At 54.7% G+C, this 18714-nt stretch overlaps 2 protein-coding genes across 2 annotated transcripts in view; both read left to right on the forward strand.

Moving 5' to 3' along the window:
- Positions 1–1121: 1121 nt before the first annotated feature.
- On the forward strand, positions 1122–4422 carry LOC311156907 (selenoprotein Pb-like). Its single transcript, XM_084211234.1, has 5 exons — positions 1122–1280; positions 2007–2229; positions 2327–2539; positions 2666–2801; positions 3426–4422. The coding sequence occupies exons 2-5, from the start codon at positions 2021–2023 to the stop codon at positions 3669–3671; spliced, it is 804 nt and encodes a 267-aa protein (XP_084067360.1). The 5' UTR covers positions 1122–1280; positions 2007–2020; the 3' UTR covers positions 3672–4422.
- Positions 4423–12729: 8307 nt separating this feature from the next.
- Positions 12730–18714, forward strand: part of ZSWIM5 (zinc finger SWIM-type containing 5) — a gene marked incomplete at its 5' end in the record, with an annotated part of 96136 nt that continues 90151 nt past the window's right edge. The window contains one exon of the mRNA XM_084211688.1: positions 12730–13408. Within this exon, the coding sequence (XP_084067814.1) occupies positions 12730–13408 (679 nt within the window). The remainder of the gene's footprint in view (positions 13409–18714) is intronic.

Here is an 18714-nt window from a genome sequence, read left to right on the forward strand (position 1 = left end):
CGCACGGAGAACGCGCTGCCCGCTGCGGCTGCCGCGGTTTGCGGACCAAAAGCCGCCCAGGCTGAAAACCGCAGGCACCGCGGCTCCGGATGAGCTGAGGGGAAGAGGGAAGCGCCTGCCAGGCGGTGGCCTGGGGCACAGCTCGTGTTTGCGCAGCGTCATTCCCTGCCAGCCCGAGTCCCGGGACATGAACTGGGGAAACGCGTTCCTGCGCAGTGCTGGGCGCTTCACGGTGTCCGGGAAACAGCGTGCGGGTGGGGGGTGACAACTGCGGAAAGTCCAGTGTCAGTCACGAGGGATTGCTCACCAGTCCAACCCACGGCCCCACATCCTTGCAGACACCTCTGCCCCCCTCAATCCCCTCAACAGATCCCCTCTCCCCCTGCTGTTTTCAGACGAATCCCCGCTCTGTGTCTGGGATCATGTTCTGCCCCCGCTGTGACTGTGGCTGCTTGCCCTTCCCTGCCTTATCATGTTTTTGTACAGATCCCAAGTACAATAAACTGCTCAAATATTTGCAGAGATGTCCTTGTGCTGCCAGAGTGGTGAGCTCCTCTTGTTTGGTTGGGGGGTGGAATCCAGTGTCGCTGTGATTTCCCAAGGAAACACCGACACTACCACAGCCCCATCAGTGTGGGGCCGGGCAGGAGGCATGGAACCGGACACTGGGGAGTTGCTGTTGGGCCAAGCTTGGCCTGAGAACGGCCATGGGCACAACAGAACAGCCCGGCTTTTGAGGTGACACCGCACAGGGCAGGGAGCTCCAGCACTCCGGTGTATGGGAGGCACCATCTTTTTGGCTGCAGGGAAGCAGAGACGGCACTGGTGGCTCCTGTGGCACCTCGTGCACGGATGGCGCTGCTGTCGCCCCAGAGTGGTGCAGCCCTTCGGGGTAAGCAGTGTCCTTGGCAACGCCCCCGGCCCCCCTGTGCCTGCGAGGTTTGGAGCGGCTGTGTCCCTCTCTTCCCTGCAGCACCGCCTGTCAACCTCTGGCGTCAGCCCGGCACCAGGCACCGCTTTGCTCCGGTACAGCTTGGGCTGGGCTGCGGCAGCAGCACCCCGAGGCCACATGGCACCGACGGGGACAGTGCCTGCCTTGTCGCCGTCCGCTCGAGGCAGGCGGGGTGGCCGGGGTGCAGTCCCCGCTCCAGCCAGGCTCTTCTCCTCCCTCCTGGGCGGGGAGAGTGGTCAGGAGATAAAAGGGGGACCAGGGCCAGCTGGAAGTTGCTGAAAGCTGCTGGGGCCGGGAGCGAGGGAGGACGGCAGCGAGGAGAAGCGCGGTATCGAGGGCTCGTTCTCGCGGGGAGAGGGCTGGGGAGGGGGGGGCACATCCACCCTGACCAGATCCTGCGTCTCCCTGCGCTCTCCCCAGACCATTCCCTCCAGACCCATATCCTCCCCCTTGCCCATTAAGTGTGCTGGACATTAAAGGGATGGGGAATATCCTGGGGTGGGCAGAGGTAGGGGGCTGTTGCAGGATGGGGCTTCAGGCCGGTTTTGGGAGACTCAAGGGCTTTAAAGGCTCTGGTACCCCCAAAGCACTTTGTTGGGCATCAAGGACTCTCAAGGTGACCTGAAGGTGAAATCATCTCTGTCCCAGTGACTGCTCACTGGCAGCTGAGATGATGAGGGCTGTATCCCTGCTCCCTTCTGGGGCAAGGACAGACCTCTCTCTGGGGCTGGGTTTGTTTTGTGGGATCAAAGAAATGGAGAAGGCCCGTGGGAGGAGGAGAACGTTCATCTCTTGAGATGTGGAGTGGGTGTTCACTGCCAGGGGAGAACAGGATGCTGTGGCACTGGGTGCCCACAAAAGACAGTAGCAAGGAGCCCAATTCCCCATCTCGTCCCCCTTTCCTTGCCCCCTGGGATGGGGGTCCCAGCTCTCAGTGCCAGGATCAGGCCAACACTGCCCACAGCCCTTTTCTGCCCTGGAGCTGGGTGCAGGGAGGTGTTTTGGGGTTGCAGTGGATCTTGGAGGAGCGTAACACCCCGTGTGCCCCTGCCAGGGCCGGGGTCCAGGATGGGGTTGCTGGTGCTGGCCCTGGCCACCTGGCTGGGGCTGGGGCTAGCCTCGGCCTCCGAGGACACGGCCAACAGCAGCCGGATCTGCCAGGAGGCACCGGCATGGACCATCAATGGCTCGAGCCCCATGGAGGGGGCGGCAGGGCAGGTGACGGTGGTGGCCCTGCTGAAGGCCAGCTGACAATTCTGCCTGAGGCAGGCCCACAGGTGAGCCCCGCTCCCCCTCCCCGCGGCAATCCCCGGCTCCTCGGGGCGGAGGGCGGCCCCTGCCCCCGCAGCCCCTCCCAGCGCCTCCCGCCCGCAGCCTCGGGGGCCTGCGGGAGCGGCTGGCCCGGCAGGGCACGGCCCAGGTCCGCTACATGATCGTCAACGAGAAGGCGCCGCTGTCCCGCGCCATGCTGCCGGAGCTGCAGCGCCATGCCCCGCCCGGTGTCCCCGTCCTCCAGCCCGAGCAGGAGGACCCTGACGTCTGGCAGGTCCTGGGGGGTGACAAGGACGACTTCCTTGTTTATGACCGGTGAGTGTCCCTCGATTCGCCTGGGGCTTTACTGGGTCATACAGAGCGTTTGATGGGCTTCCAAAATCCCCTCTCTGGGGGAATACCGGCCCCTGTCTTGAGCCGGGCCATGACTTCTCCCCTCAGGTGTGGCCGTCTGGCTTTCCACATCCAGTTACCCTTCAGCTTCCTCCACTTCCCCTACGTGGAAGCAGCCATCCGCTACAGCCACATCAAGGACTTCTGTGGCAACTGCTCCCTCTACCCCAACGCTACCCAGGAGGTAAGAGCTGGAATGCTCGCTGGAGCTGGGATCCCTGCTGTCCTCGGCACTCCATATCAGCAAGAACAATCTTTATCTCCGTACTGGGGATGGGCTCTGGGTTTGCAGCTGCCCTCAGATGTGTTTGAGAGGGAAGGTGATGGAAGGTCTGGAATAAGGGCACTTAAATAGGTCAGAGCTTTCCAGTTGAAAAGGAATTGACCAAAGAGGTCATATCCCATGTCTGGGAATGCTAACTAGGACTGTTCCCATATAAGAAAGGGCAGGCAGTGGATGCAGAGGTGGCAGGCTCAGAGCAAAGAAAAGGCTGTAGCTCTGAGCTTGGCAGGCGATTAGTCACTTCCCAGGAGAAAAGTACATCCAGAAATACTGAATGCAAATTCCCGTTTCTGGACCACAGACAGCTTGAGCCAAGGGACACAAGTGTAGAGGCTTGTGCCCTGTGTGCTCCAGCCTCTCCTGTCCCCCCTGTGCCCTGAGTCAGGGCTGTAGAGCATTTGCTCTGACCCACAGTTTTCTGTGTGATGAATGCTGGTCTGCCTTCCCAGTTTGCAGCTGTGCTCCCAAGCTTTCTGCAGGGCTCTGTGGGCGTTCCCATACCACACCTTGTGTTACTTTCCTCAGGCTAACAGCACCATGGAGAGCCCTGCAACCCCGAGTTCCCTTCCTGAACACGAGGGGATGGAGTCAGAGACCCCTGTCCACCAGCACAAGCCCCTCCATCCTCACCACCATCACGAGGTCAACAGCGAGAGAGACACAAACCCAAGTGAGGGCCACAAACCTGCTACCCACGCTCACCACCACCATGGAGACCATGGCCAGCTCCATCACAAGGGGAAGAAGCAGAAGGAGGGGGATGAGCATTAAACCAGGCTGGGCAGCCTTGCAGAACCCAGTAGTGTGCAGACAACCCCACCTCACTTCACAGAGGCATGGAAGGACTTTGCTTTGGGCTGCTGGTCACCACCAGTAGCGCTGGTTTCACAACTCCCTCCAGCAAAGCCCATGTGGGTTGCCCTCCTATGCTGTGATATGGATGGAAATTCCCCTTGGACCCTGCTCAGTGCTGCATTTGCAGCCCCAGAACTCAGTTCTGAGCCTTCATCTGCCACTGCCTGCCTTTCTGTGCTCAATGAAGCCCGCTGTGCAAACCAGGAGGTCCCTGGTCACTGCTGGCTGACACTGCACAGAGTAGCAGGGCAGGCTGGAGGGGCCAGAGCTGGGATGGGAGCAGCACTGCTGGCTGACACTGCCCACCCAGACGCTCCTGGGTGTGCTGGAATCCCTGGGTTTCCTGGCCAGGGAGCGAGGGGAGGGACAGCGTGTGCCCCGCAGGACAGGGTGGCAGGAGGGCACGAGGAGCGGTGGGATGTCGCAGCTCCCCAGGGTCCGAAGCCTGTCCGCCCGTCTGTCCCGCCCTGGGCGCCCCAGGCGCAGACCGTGCGCACGGGAATGTGCAGTGGTGCCGGGTGGCCGCAAGATGGTGGCCTTGTCCCCTCTTGGAGAGCCGGGGCCGGATCCAGCGGGCGCAGCTCGGGGAGGACAGGGTGAGGACCCTGAGGTCTTTGCTGGGGGAAGCGAGGTGGGAGGGCAGCGTGGGTATCCGGAGTGCGAATAAAACCTCTGTGAAGTGACCACTGCTCAGTTTGGCCTCTGGTGGCCCCGGGGAAGGGGGAGGTGTCTTGCTCAGCGCCGGTCTGTGCCCTGGGCACGGGGAGGGACACAGGGCTGGATGTAGACCCCAAGAGGCAGCAGCCAGGGATGGTTTACAACCCCTGAGCAGGACTTGGAGGTAAACGAGTTGAAGACTGAAGAGAAGTCTTCTTCAAGAGAAAACCCTATCTCTTCCTGTCTTCTGGCTGCCTCCCAGGATGGAAGTCCAGGACATTAACACTGTGCTGCTTGGAGGATGTTTGGCTTGGCACCTCCATACCTGGCTGGTAGGTGTGATGTTGGGGTGCCTGCCCCAAGCTGCTGCTGGCTCCCACATGCAGTCCAAAGTCACCATGGGCATGTTGTCCCCAGTGCCCAGAGCAGTCCCTATTGCAGGTACCTTGTGGGGCTCCCCAGCCCTCAGGCAGGTGGGTGCTGTGCCCCTGGCAGACAGTCATGCCTGCCTGCACCTTGTGGTGCCCTGGGCCTGTCCCTGCCCTTTACTCCAGCTCCATCTATCACCCCACACAGCCCTACTCAACGCCTCTCCAGGCCCTGCAGCCTGAGCGGGGAGCAGAAAGATGATTTTCTGCTCAGTGTTTTCTTGGTGCTGCGTCCCAGTGCTGGGTTTCTGCACCCTGTCTCTGCTGGAGGATTCTCTGCAGAGTGACTGGGACAAGAAAAGGAGTGAACAGGGTGAAAAGGAGCTGTTCCTCAGAGGGATGAGAGCAATGGGATCAGATGTGTCTTTCTTACCAGCCAGGCTCTCCCACGGGGTGCTGGCTGAAACCCTGCTCCCCCTCCTCCATCTCTCCTCCCCCTTCCTCCTCTACCTGCTCCCAGTAGCCTGCAAGGGCACCTCTGTCTGCTGCTCCTGCCATCAATATTGAGGTTATCTTTTTCTTCTGGCAGCTGCTGTAATTGAAACAAAGCAGGCCGGGCCTCACGGGCTCAGCTCCTCTCGCTCATTTTGCTGGTGCTGCTGAGACAACTAATTCATCTTATCGATGCATGGTTGGCCTCTTTTCCACCAGATCCAGCAGAGCGGTCTCCCTGCCACAGCTGGTAGGAGCAGACTGTGTTCCTGTGGCGTGCTGCTGGGTGCTGCTCTTATCCAGCCCCTGGTCCTTGGCTTCCCTCAGCTGGGTGCTGGCCACCAGCAGAAGATGCCAGAGGAGCCAGTCAGGGAAAGAGGTGCAGACTGGAAGGATGCTGATTACTTTCATCTCTTTCTTTTGCCTTCTGATGCATTATCAGCACTTGTATTAAATTGCACATCCTTTCCTTGTGCAGCTCCTAAAGGTCTCCCTGCCAGTGAGGTAACAGGTGATGAGTGGGGCATACCTGGATTTGCATTCCCTCACTGATGACCAGTGCTGCAATTAGCCATGGCAGAGAGGGGGATCCCATCTGGTGCTGGGTGTGTAGTCCACTGCAACAGCTACCATTTGGTTACCTCCCAGCAGACAAATTTCTGGCCCTGAAAGCTTGGGTGGGCATTTTGCTCTGGGTAGAGACATTGAGGTATGGGAAAGAGCTGTCACACTGTTTGGATGAAGTCCTACATGATTGTGTAGGGGCAAGGCTTTAGAGTGATACTGATCCTATTCCATATATTACTGTCCAAAGACCAGAAGGGTTTGGGGTGCCACGGTTGGGGCTCCTATGACAGGGTTCACCCCTGAAGGATTCCAGAAATCTGGAGCTCTGCAAATCCTGTGTCAGTGTCTGTACTCCTGCGATGCTGAGGGAGAGCTTTGCTCTGGGTGGGGTGGAGAGGGTTTTTGGGGGAGGAAACAGCCTCTGTACATCACCAGGGTCTTGGAGAGTGATGGTGTAATTAGAGTCAGAGAGCTCCAAGGAATCCTCACCTGTTGGGGGGCTGGCTCAGCTGGGGGGTCAAGGGCCAGAAACAAGGGCTGACTCAGGTTCTAGCAGTCCTTGGTACCCTGTTATCTGTGGCTTGCCACCACCCTGGAGGAGGGTGCACCATGGTACCCTGGTACCCATGGACCCATGGCTGTGCCACCACCCTGGAGGAGGACAGATGTCAGTTTCATGTCACATGAAGCCTTGGCCCTGTGTGCTGCTCCTGCCGAGGGCCGGGCAGATCCTCTCGGGAAAGGAGGAACAGCCAGTCCTAATGTCAACAGAGGCCTCTTGTGCAGCGATGCTGTGTCAAGAAGAGGAATGGGTCCCTCCTCCTCCGCCCATTCATCTGGCAGCCGGGGCTGGCGTGCTGCCAAGCCAGGCTGCTTTGGAAACATTTCATTGAGGAGGCAGCTGAGCCTAGGAAAACAGAATGAAAATATACAGAGGGATCACTGTTGTTAGGCAAAATAAATGCAGGCGGCTGCATTTTTGTCCCCCAAGTCCAGCCCAGCCGGGCCCCTCTGGCTTCTCTGGGGTCAGGGTGGCTGCTGCTGCCTGGGGGTGGCAGCCATCTATCTCCATTGTGGGTTAGGAGCTGGGGAATGAGACCTGGAGAGGTCATCCGTGGCTTTGGCCAGCTTGCTGATGACCCTGATGAAGAGGCCCAGATTCATTTTGGTGTAGTGTTGCCCAAGGAGATGGGACAGAGCAGAGAAACAGCAGCAGGGATGAGCCAGCAGCAGGGACACGTGGTCCCTGCAGGGCCACCAGTGCAGGGGGGGTTGAATGGAAGTGATGCTGGGGCTGCAGAAGTGAGTCAGATTTTGGCCACGTTCAGTCCCATCTCCTTCTTCAGCATCAACCATGGGACCAGGCTGGGCAGGACAGAGTCCAATCCCTGCATTTTCAAAGCCCAGTTGCTTGGCATTCCCCATCTTCTGTCTGCTGGCAGAGTCATCCCAAAGCAATCCCCAGGGACAGAGGGTGGAGGTGCCTCTCTGACTTCTGAGCAAAGCTGCATACAACAGGTTTGCCTCTCCTGTTGTTTCCTTCTGTAACCTCTCTCCTTCCTCCAAAGGCCTTCAAGCCACTCCATGGCCATCTGTTGACCTACAAGGGACACATCCCAGCTCTTTCCCTTCCTTCTGGTGGGTCCAGAGTGATTTGGGGGACACGGAGCTGGAGCCCCAGCCCCATGGGATACCAAGGCTCTCACCCCTGCATGGCTTTCTGTGGCATCACCTCCTCCCTTTGTCTGCTCAGCACAGTCTGGTTCTGTTATTTACAGCTTAGATCAGGAGTTTGAAAGAGCCCAGTGTGAGCGGAGAAAGCCCAACCCACACTCTGGGAGAGACACATCTCACCAGCCCGGCTCATGTGTGGATTTGCAGGCAGGTGCCCAGGACTGAGACTGGATCTTGCCCTGGTCCTTGTGTTTCTAGGAGCTTTGCTAAGATTCAGGCTCCCTCCTGCCCTCCTGCCAGGAAAGCAGACAGCAAGATAATCCTTTTCTGCCACGTGAGGGGTGATTTGCTGTGTGTCTCTCCACACGCCGCTCCTGGAAACAGGTTGGCTGTGATGCTGGGTTCCCAAATCCCACTGCTGAGAGCAGCCTGGTATGATGGCAGATGTGACAGTGATGGCACTCACTGCACCTGAGGAACCACAGCTTTGTAGAGCTGCCAAAATGCCTGACTCCAACTTCCCATCCAGCTGGACCCTGTGATCCACTCATGTTCCAAAGCCAGGGCAGACCCCATACTAAAGGCTAACAGAAACATTGTTTACCCCTTGCTTTGCCATCATTTATTCATACTCTTGTAGCCTGAAAAAATGATCCCCCGTTTATTTTAGCATCCCTAATTCAGGGGAAGGAAGTTTAGTGGCTGAAAGGGGGAGGTGGTGGCCCAATGGGGTTGTTTTCTGCTGAGCTCAGCCCTGAGACAGCCAGCCTGGCTGGGGTGGACTCTCCAGTGCAGGCCTGAGTAACTCTCTGGAGCACTCTGTGCTTGTAGACTCCATGCTGGAGAGGTGGCTGTTCTTCCTGGAAGCCAAGGGTCTTCACCCAGCAACTGCTCTGTGCTTAATTGCTGTCTGCACAGCAAATGCGTTTGCTGGAAGGGTGCTGAAATCTCCGTGGCAAGACAGAGGCTCAGCACATTGCTACTCTTACAGGGGCTGGGGGAAGGCAGCCCTGGCAAGCCAGAGGTGTAATGTCATGTGTGGGGGAAAGGGAACAACAGCTTCTGACAACCAGAAATCTCTGTCTGGGTACAAGGGGGTGTCTGGGTCTGCATCATCCCAGCCTGAGCAACCACAGGGACACACAGGCAAGCAGAGCTGTTCCTGGATCAACATGAGGGTTAGAACAGCTGTCCCACACCTGATCTTGGAATTCAGCCCGTGCTTGGAGAGGGGAGATGGTACTTTCAGTCCTTGCATTTCTCTTTTGAGTACATGGACAATTGCAGTCACACCTGAAGGAGGTCTTTGAGCTTGTCAGTTCTGGAAAGTTTTATAAAATAACTGGCTGGCTAGCAAAAAGCCACTTTATTAGAGTCCCTGCTGGAAGAGGAGCACAGCAATAACTCAGCGCTAATGAATCAGTGAAGAATCCACAGGGGATTTGAACAGTTTGACAGCAAAAAGCTCCAACTCCAGTCTGTGCTTTGTTGGAGACCTTACTAGGCACTAGGAAATCTAAAAATGGTGCTAAACTCCATGGGCAACCAAATCAAGGTGTCCCTCCTCTTGCTTGCTTGCAAGGCCAAATATTTCACAAGACAATGCTCTCTGTCTCTTCCTGGACATTGGATCTATGGGGGTGCTAAGGAATAATTGTCCTGGCCAATAGATTCCTCTGCTCCCAAATGCATTAAGGCAGGGGAGCTGCAGTTATTCCCTGTGTCCTTTCCCTTCTGCCTCTGCTCTGAACAGCATCAGCAACATAGGAAAGGCAGAAACAGCCACACTTCCAGTGAGAACTGTACAATGGAGGCTGTAGCAGGGAGCTTTGCTGCTGATAAGCCTGTCGTCGGCTGCTTTGGAGCAGCAAATCCTCAGGACGGCTGGAGCAGGAGCTTGGTGTCTGCCTGCACTCTGCTGTCCTGTTCCTTTCCCATCATTAATTGCCCATAAAGCTTCTTCTGCCCTTGTGTACCTTCATCTGTCACCACAGAACTTCTTTGGGCCTTGCATAGTTCCGCTGTCACCTCTAAAGGCTCAGGCAGTGTCACTCCTGTTAGTGAGAGCACAACATTGACTGTTGGGAGTCAAAGCAATGTCAAAGCAGCATGGGAGCACCCAAGAGAGGGCAGGATGCCCAGAGAAAGGCAGTCTTTCTGCTGAGGATGGAGTTTGGATGATGGGGAGAGAGGCGAGCAGTTACATGAAGGTGTGCAGGTGGGAGCAGCCAAGGAGGTGACATCCCCTTGGGCTGAGATGTGGCACCAGCCATCACTTACCTTGACTGCCATAAAACAAAGCACAGCAGCTGGGAAGCCCACAGAGGCGTCTCCTCAGCACCCTTGTCCTTTCTCCTTTTTATAGTCCTTGAATTTAGTTTTTAGGAAGATGAAAGCAGTTTTCTTACTCCACAGCACCTGCACCTTTAAGCTGGACTTCTGATTGAGCTGGCACCCAAAGAATTTCCAAGAATATTGCATTGCATTGCTGCCTGACTGTGGTCTAGAGCCCCTGGGGCTCCAGCCCCTTGGTCAGTCAATTTTCTAGCCAGAGACTCAAAATAAAATACGTCCTGGAGCCAGCAGGAGAAATCAGCACTTGATGGATAACACCAGTGATGAGGCCAGAAGGGCTGGAGTTGGTGGGTTGCAGCACAGGCAGACCCTGACCAAACAGTCCTGAAAACAGGAGGGGAACCAGAGCTGCCAGTGGCTCAGCAAATGGCTGGGCTCAGGAAAGCGTGCAGTGAATTATTGATGTACCTGGTTCCAGGCTCTGAATGAGCAGCATCAGGGGCTGGGCTGGAGGCTGACATTTTGCATCCTTCCCCAGGGAGGAGAGGTCTGTCCACATGCCCTGGGAGGAGGAGAGCTCTCCCCCTTGCAAAATCAAGGCAGTGATGAAAGGCTCAGGGAAATATGGGCAGGAATGGGGAGCAACAAATGTTCAGAATGAAGAGAGAGAGGAAAAATAGATTGGTTTTTCTTTGAAATAACATGCGAACCCCCCAGAGACAAGCTGGCCAGCCACTGCACCAACCTTGCTTTGATTTGAGTCTGGATTATATGTTTTATGCAATGAAAAGTCAGCTTATTGGTAATGAATAACATCCCTGCTTGGTCTGAAGTCTAAACTCCTTTTATTGGCACTGTCTGGGGACGACGTAAGTAAGGACACTCAAGGTTGTCACTAGGTGAGCTCTGCAGCGACTGGTGACAGAGGGACCAGACAAGCTGGGGTGCCATGTCCCAGCTCTCATGCAGTCTCACCCTCTGCCTGAGCAGCCCTGGCAGCTGCAGGGAGACACAGGTAAGAGCAGAAATTCTGTGACACCAGAGCCCACAGCTTTCAGCATCGGAAAAGCTTGAGATTGCTGGACTGTTCTCTGCCAGGAAGGTGTGCTTCCTCCACCTTGGGCCAGGAGGGTGCTTTGGGATGGCCCTGTGAGGTCCCTCTGTGCAGCCAGGGAGAGCTGGACAAAGCCCTTCTTTGTCACCCCAGGACCTGTCATCACAACAGTGAGCAGAGGTGATGGACAAAATGCCGTGCTTCTGTGGCAAGTGCTTCCTGTTGCAGCAAACTCTTAAAGAGAGCAAAATGGCCTTCAGGGTTAAAGAAATGGGGATGTGATTCCTGGGGAAAATCTCTGCGTAAACAAATGTGTGTGCAGCTGCTGCCCCAGGCCAGTCTCTGCCACTGCTAGCACTCATTACTTTGAATAAGACCAACAGCAACAAGGAACACCTCAGCCTTCAAGGAAAACCTCTTCCTGACCTTCATCGATTAGCTTGTGGCTTACTGTCTAAAATGGAGATCTCTCATTGCAGTAGCTCTGCCTGCTCTCACCACCTGCCTGAGACCTGATTCCTTCCCTCCGTGTCCTGCAGAGGAGACCTTGGGCTTGGAGGTATCTCGTGGCAGAGCAAAGGCGCATAATTATTTCCTGTTCCCTAATTGCATCGCCCTGTTATTCCAGGAAATGTACTCTTGCTCTGTCAGTAAGAATAAATAGGAGATCTCTGCAACAAGGGAGTAACCGGTAATGGTTTAGATGTGACTGAACTGCAGATAGGAAGGAATTGGTCTTGGATTCTCAAAGCACTGAGAATAATAGCAAGAAAACTGAACTCGGAGACCTGTGAGCTTTGCTCTTCCTCAGAGGATTGTCACTTAAATTTAGACAGGACAAAAACCAGGAATGTATTTCCGGGGAAAATCTTGCAATGGTGTCCTGCTGGACACAGCAGCAAAGTGATGGCAGGGTGTAGAGGCCCAGAGAAGTGGACTTCAGTTGCCGTAGCCCTCCTCCCATCAGCCCCACGCTGTGCTGGTCCCAGGGGTGTTGCCATCACCCTTGGCTGAAAGCAGAGGCTGGTGAGGAGTCAGCTCCCTGGGTTTTGGGATGCCGATTCAGGCAGTGCTGAATATATTCATATGTCCCTTTAATGTAATCCCACCTGAGAGTACAAGAGAGCTCCTGGAAGCCAGCAACCTGTTTTTCATCTCCTCCCCCAAAGGCTGTGTATACTAAAGGACCTGGCGGTTCCTGTGCCCGAGGACCCTGCTATGATTCGTGGGACGAGCATCTTCACTACAGGACTTTAAAATAAAAAGCAAACCCTGATGTCCATGGAAGGGCAGGGCACTGCTGTCTGCTCTGCTACTCGATGTAAAGCCGTAGGTGAATTACGGGTGAGGCTGGGTGTTGATTTGTGGGTCAGACTGGGCGCCTAAACCGGGCACCGCCGGGCACGCAGCAGGAGCAGTGCCGATCCCGCCGACACCCCCGCGGGAGCGCTGCCACCTCCAGCGCCGCCGTGCCCCTTTGTCCCGCTGGCTCAGCGCAGCTCCTGGCGCTCGGATGGCTGCGCCAGCCCCTCACCCACCAGCGCCGTGGGGACCCGCAGCCGCGGGTCTTTCCTCTCCGAGCACGAGGGACACAGCGTCCCTTGTGTGTCCCCCTCCCGCCTGGGGACACGGCCAGGAGGACAGCGGGCGGTGCCCGAGGCCCTGCCCTCACCACCCATACGGCAGCCGGGCAGGTGCCACAGGCGGCGGTGCCCCGACGGGCCGCGGGGGCGGGCGGGGGGCTGCGGAGCGGCCCGCCCCGGCGGGGCCGGCTCCCGGCCGGCGGGACCACCCCTCCCGGTCCCCGCCCTCTCCTCCTCCTCCTCGGCGTCTCTCCTCCCCTCGCCCGGCTCAGTCGGTCGCAGCCATGGCGGAGGGAGGAGAGGGAGAGGAGCTGCTCCGCCCGCCGCTGCCCGCCGGCGCCCCGGGCCCCAAGCGCTTGTGTTCCCGGGCCTGCCCGGCGGGGGGCACCGGGGCCGTGCACCCCCGTCCCGGAGCCGCGGGGGCCGGCTCGGCGGGGCCGGGCGCGGGGGCCAGCGGGGCCCCTCCGGCGCTGCCCGGCTGCTGCCCCGCGGCGGCGGCGGGACCGGCGGGGGCCGCGGGGCCGGCGGCGGCGGCGGCGGGGCAGGGGGGCGGCGGCGGGGGCGGCGGGACCGGCAGCCTGCTGCAGCCCGAGTCGCTGCTGGACGCGGCGGCCAAGCGGGTGGCGGGGAGCTGGGCCTTCGAGCGGGTGGAGGGCCGCTTCCAGCGCATCCCCGAGCCCGTCCAGCGCCGCATCGTCTACTGGAGCTTCCCCCGCAGCGAGCGGCAGATCTGCATGTACTCCAGCTTCCAGCCCGGCCGCGCCGCTGCCGCCGCCTCCCCCGCCAGCGCCGCCGCGGGGGGACCCTCGGCCGCCGCCGCCCCCGCCCCGGCCGGCGAGGAGAGCCCCGCCGCCGGGCCCCCGCCGCCCGCCGCCCCCGCCGCGCCGCAGGGCGAGGGGCTGCCCTTCCGCCGCGGCATCCGCCTGCTGGAGACCGGCGCGGTGGACAACGTGCTGCAAGTCGGTGAGTGCCGGGACGGGGCCCCCGGGGGCTCGTCTGTGTCCGTCCCCGTCCCCTCCTCCCCATCCCCTCCTGCACTTAAGCCTTTTGTCTGGCGCGGTTGTGGTTTGACAGGAAAATCCTGCCCCGGGGGCAGGGACTGCCGTGCGCTCCTTCGGGAAGATGCCGGCTTGGGGTTTGAGGGGGTGGGAGGGCGAGGGTGACCTCCTCCCGCCTCGGGGGGTGCGTCTGCCCGGAGGTCACTGGCAGCTGCCCGCAGCTTGGACGCCGTCCGTTCAGTCTGAGGGGGAAAATAAAGACCACCCCTCTTCGCCCCCTCCCTCCCCCCCCGCAAAGTGCCCGTCGGGGGGTTGTATGGAGGGCACGCAGCCCCGCTGCCCTCCCCGACCCCTCAGCCGCTGTCCCTCTCACGCCTCAGCACCCCCACCCGCGCTCCCACGGGGGTCCTGTCCTTTCCACCGGGAGAGGGCTTATAAACATTATGCATCTCTCCAACAGCTCCGAGCGTTCTTCTTTGTCCTCTCCATCAGGGGCTTTCCCTGCTTGGAACATCTCTAGGGGTGGCATCAGCCCCCGCTTTCCTCTTCGCAGCCTCTGCACGGGCACGTCCAGCGGGGCCGCCTCGGGGGGAGCGAAGGGAGCCCTGGGGGTGACAAGTTGGGTGGACCCGCGGGTACCACCGGTGACCTGGCGTGATGCGCGTGTCGGGGACGGATGCGCACGGCCTTCTCACGCTCGTTCGGTGTCGAAGGGGCCGTGGGAATGACGATGGGAATAATGGCATCGTGTTTTCTCTCCATGGGCAGGTGGCTTTTGTGTGCGCTGGCGGGGGGGGGGGGAGGATTGCCGGAGAGGAAATGTTCCTCTTCCCCTGTCCTTCTAGCCCCTGTCCCCATCAGAAATCCGCATATATTTAAAGAGAAACAAATTGGGGTGTTTTACATAGAATAAGCCGCTCCTCGTTGTTATTGGAAGGGATTGAAATGCGCGTTCCCATTAAAATGACATTAGGCGAGAATTTGTTTTGCAAATGCGAAATGTAAATTCATTTTGTGCCAGGGTATGGCGTGAATGAGTGAAGGGAGGGTGGTTTTTGTTGTAAGGAATGGGTAGTTCGCTCTGTTTATTTAAAGAGCCGTTCTTCCTTTTGGGGAAAAAAAAGCTGCTTAAAAAAATAATAAAAATCCCATTTGGTACAGTTTACATTCAGAAGAGCATTATCAAAACATTTTCCATTTGAGATGTGAGAATAGGAGGCAGCAGAAGAATTCTCCTCCCACCTCTGAGGACATGCAGTGAAAATTCCTGAAGCACAAAAGGTTTTTCTCTGAGGATATGATTATAGCCTTTTTTTTGGCGTGAATTAATATTTTGTAAGGGCTGCGTTAAGATGATTAATTATTCTGTTTAAAATACTGTGAAACTCAAAACCAAATTATTTTTTTAGAAGGAGAGGAGTAGCTCTTCAGGAACTTTAAAATTAGGGGGGAGGGAAGATAATAGCTTGCTGAGGGTGATGTTTTAATGACCTGCCCACCAAGGTGTGGATGCAGTAAGCTGGTGTGGGACTGGGAGACAGAGGTGACAGTTGCCTAAACCCAGAACTGGTTCAATACAAAGGAATTTTCTTTTAAAATCAGGTTTTAAATTTATTTGTCTTTGGAACATAGCTTTGACGAGCCTTTATCCAATTCTGTGAAGGATGTGGGTGGGCACTGGGGTCAGGTGCATGCAGGACACGAAGCAGAGCAGTCCCATCCCAAAGTGATGTCCAGTGCTGGTATCCAGCGTCCCATCTGCCCTGTCTCCCTGCACTTCCTGCTGCTGCTCTGGGCGAGCCAGAGAACAGAGAGGATGCTCTTGGCTCTGGTGTTTCACGCCCCCCCCTTCCCCCAGCAAGTCTAAACCGTCTCCCCAGCTTAGAAACCAGAGCTCGCGCTCATTGTCCTCGGAGCCATCAGCTTTTTAGATGAAGCAGCACGTTCTGGAAGCGCTCGCCGCAAAGTCGGTGGGTGATTTATCTCCTGTTTCCACAGCCCGAAAGGGGCGCGCGGGATGCTCGCCATGGGAATTTGCCTTTGGAGCTGGCGGGGGGAAGGTTTGGGTCTTGCCTGTAGTGTGGCTCTTCTTCACATGGCAGTGGGTGGGTGAAGTGGGGTCAGACACCTCTGTTTTTGTCCCAGGAGCAGCCACGTCACAGCCTTGCAGCCCTGAGCCGGAGGAGGAAAATTTACATCAAACAAAAGGCTGTGAAGGGCTGTGTGTTTATACGGCAGGCAAGGCTGAGATGTCCTCCGCCAACTTTCCACATCCATCCTGTGGATGCCTCTGGAAGGTGAGGTGGAAGAGCTCCAGCCACCAGAGACACAAACACTTTGTGGCTGTGTGTGTTTGCAATTAAGATAGGAACTTGGGAACCATTATGTCTTGGGAAAAAATAAAAACTCCAAGCCTGGCTTCCTTGATGCTCTCCAGCAGTAAATCAAAACTACTGTTCCCCTCTAAGGATCCCTTTAACGGACACCACCGGCTCCTGGTGCCATGACCTGAGGTTTGCACAGTTGAGATTTTCTGTTAATAAAGATCAGATGTTTATACAGTTGTGTTTCTGACTCAGACCTGTGAAAAAAATAGGGACAGTACAGATGTGAAATTCCTTCTCTGTGTGGTTGGAAAAATCCTTTTGAAAAATTGACAGACAAAATCCAGGAGGAATGACCTTCTGGCAATGGAGGATGGTGTGGAGGGGTGAGGGTTGTGCTTATGGGCACAAAGTGCTTCAGGCTCTGGCTCCTTCGTGCTTATAAAGCTGGCAGGTCTGAAAAAAATATATATGCCACATTATCAACCAATAATTCCTTCATGCTTAGTAAAACTTAAACGAGGCTTAAACCCTGATCTCACTGGAGTCATTAAATTGATTTTTTTTTTCCCCTGCTCAAAGAAAGATCTTGGATGTTGAACACAGGCATCTTTGTCTTCTTAAAAACTGCTTTATTATTATGTGTACAGATCCCGTCTTTGTGTGTGTGTGGTGTGTGGGTTTTTTTTCTTTTAATTTTTAGACAAATGACAAAAGCATGCAGGAAAGGAATGCAGAAATGCCAGGCTTAATATAAAGCATGCAACTGCACTGCATGCCGGGAATCCTAAAGGATACAAAACCTTTAACGACAGCGGTTAATTTTTAACAAGTTCACTTGCATAAATATTTATGAACAAAAGTTTTTACACTATTATCTCTTGGGTTTTTGGAGAGAGAAAAGACCTTTGGTGGATTTTGACAGTAAGCTGTGATCTGGCAGAACAAATTCATGTTTCTCGCCTGTGCTCCCCAGTATGGTATAATATGGTTTGCCCTCGAGTGGTCTCGGATGCTGATGGGTGGGCAAGTGTCTCGGGTAGTTTTAGGGGGGAATTCTGCTTTTTCATTGGTTTTACAATGACTTAGCAGAGGAAGCATCGAGCTTTGTGTTGTTCTTTGGGTTGTAACCAGCCGCTTAGGAACCTACACGGTATGTGCTCCTTAGCCGCAGATAAGCCTTTGTGCCCCGATGGGAAGGTATGCGGTCCAGCCATAAGTACATAGGCAGAATTTACTTTTGCTGTTAGAATAACAATGAAGCAGGGCTTTAAAATGCTCTGGCTTTGTAAACACTTGGAGGGAGCCTGTTTCTTTCAAACCTGCAATTAATTCTGGATATTTTATCTGATGCTTTGCAGGTCAGTCATGAGTACCGTCCCATGTTTCCTAGTGTGGTATCTATGCTGGTCATGTAGGTGCTGGGGTTTTTTTAACCTTGCTTCAACAGCCTTCTGACTGGGCAGAGGTTCAGCAAGACCTGATACCTGTAAATGATATCTGTAAATGCATTTTAATTGGAGGAGTTCAGATTTGGAGGCTTTTTCTTACACTTCAGTTTTCAGCTTGTGTTGGTCTATGTTTGTAATGATGCCTGTTGAAATGTAGCTTCAGAGGTAAAAATACCAATGAGTTCCAATGTGGTTGAAACCACTTCTAGCTTTTTTTTTTCCAAGCTATTTTTAGGTTTTAAGCTTCTTTTTTTCTTCTCCCCTAAAAATGCTCACTTTTAGGCAAGCGTTTGGTTTCCTGCCCCTGTGACGTGGTATGGAGCAGAGTATAAATTTATATCCAGTGGTGTGTTGCTTTATAGAGCTGTTTATTTTGGGGAAAACACTTTGATGGGGCTCTCTAGGGCGAATTGTGGTTGCTTTTGTTTTGTGTAAAGATTGGTCTCCTCCTGGGTCTGGGTTTAAAGCTGTATCCGGCAGGAGCAGGTTTGGAAGGAACGCCATGGGATGTGAAAGGTTTTTTCAGGTTAAATCCTGGTGTCGTGTATCTGAGTACTGTTAAGGGAGTTTAATTTTTCTGTATCCTTTTAGTTTTTGTGTGGGATGCTTGTTGTACAACATGTATCCAATTTGCTAATTAATTTTTACTTTGTTTTTCTTTATGGGTAGATTACTCGATCCTACCCTATGTATTAAAATACTTTAAACCACATAAAAGGAGCTGGCAGAGGTTCATTAGCCCTATCATGATGGAAACTCTTGTACATTTTAAATATACATTAAGCTCTTAAGGTTTCTAATTATCTTTTTCTTAACATATATAATTAAAACAAAAGTATTATTAGGCATTAGAACTTACGATCTGTTTATTGCTGCTCCCTTATAGGTGAGATGTTTCTTGAGCCTGTTCTGGACTGTATTATAGAAACTGGAAAAGAAGATGATGAAAACCACCAGAGTTTCTTGCTGGTAGTGCAGGGAGAGCTGGGATGACAGCTGGAATTTTAACCTTTTATTTTAAGCAGATTTATTTATTGGCTTTTGAGTCTTTTTCAAAGAGTATAAACAGATCCTGTGAGGTTGGGATGTCTTTTGAACTAGGTGGTTAATTAAATGATACTAACTTAGAGGCCAGGGACCTGAAAAATTAAACACAAGAAATAAAATATTTAGTGTTGGCTTTAAGAATAAATAGGTTTGAAACATTTTTCAAGTATGAGTCCTAGTTTCTGACTTGAGCTGGCAGTAGGAGTTTGTTCTCAGCTCACCTGTGCTTTATAAAGCTTAGTCTTGAGCTTCCAAGTTGCGTGTCATTCACAGCAGATTTTCATTTTGCTCACATCTAGGGAGAATATTTTAGGAAATATTTAACTGTGCTAAAACTGCAATAACATAAACCACATGTGCCTGCTTGCTTTGTTTTTGAAGCTTTGTGTGAGGGAATGTGCTTTGCTGTTATTTGACGCTCGCTTTGATGTTAGATGTTTTATGATTAG

The sequence above is a fragment of the Fringilla coelebs genome, assembly GCF_963513975.1.
Source record: "Fringilla coelebs genome assembly, chromosome: 9".
Classification (NCBI taxonomy): Eukaryota; Metazoa; Chordata; class Aves; order Passeriformes; family Fringillidae; genus Fringilla; species Fringilla coelebs.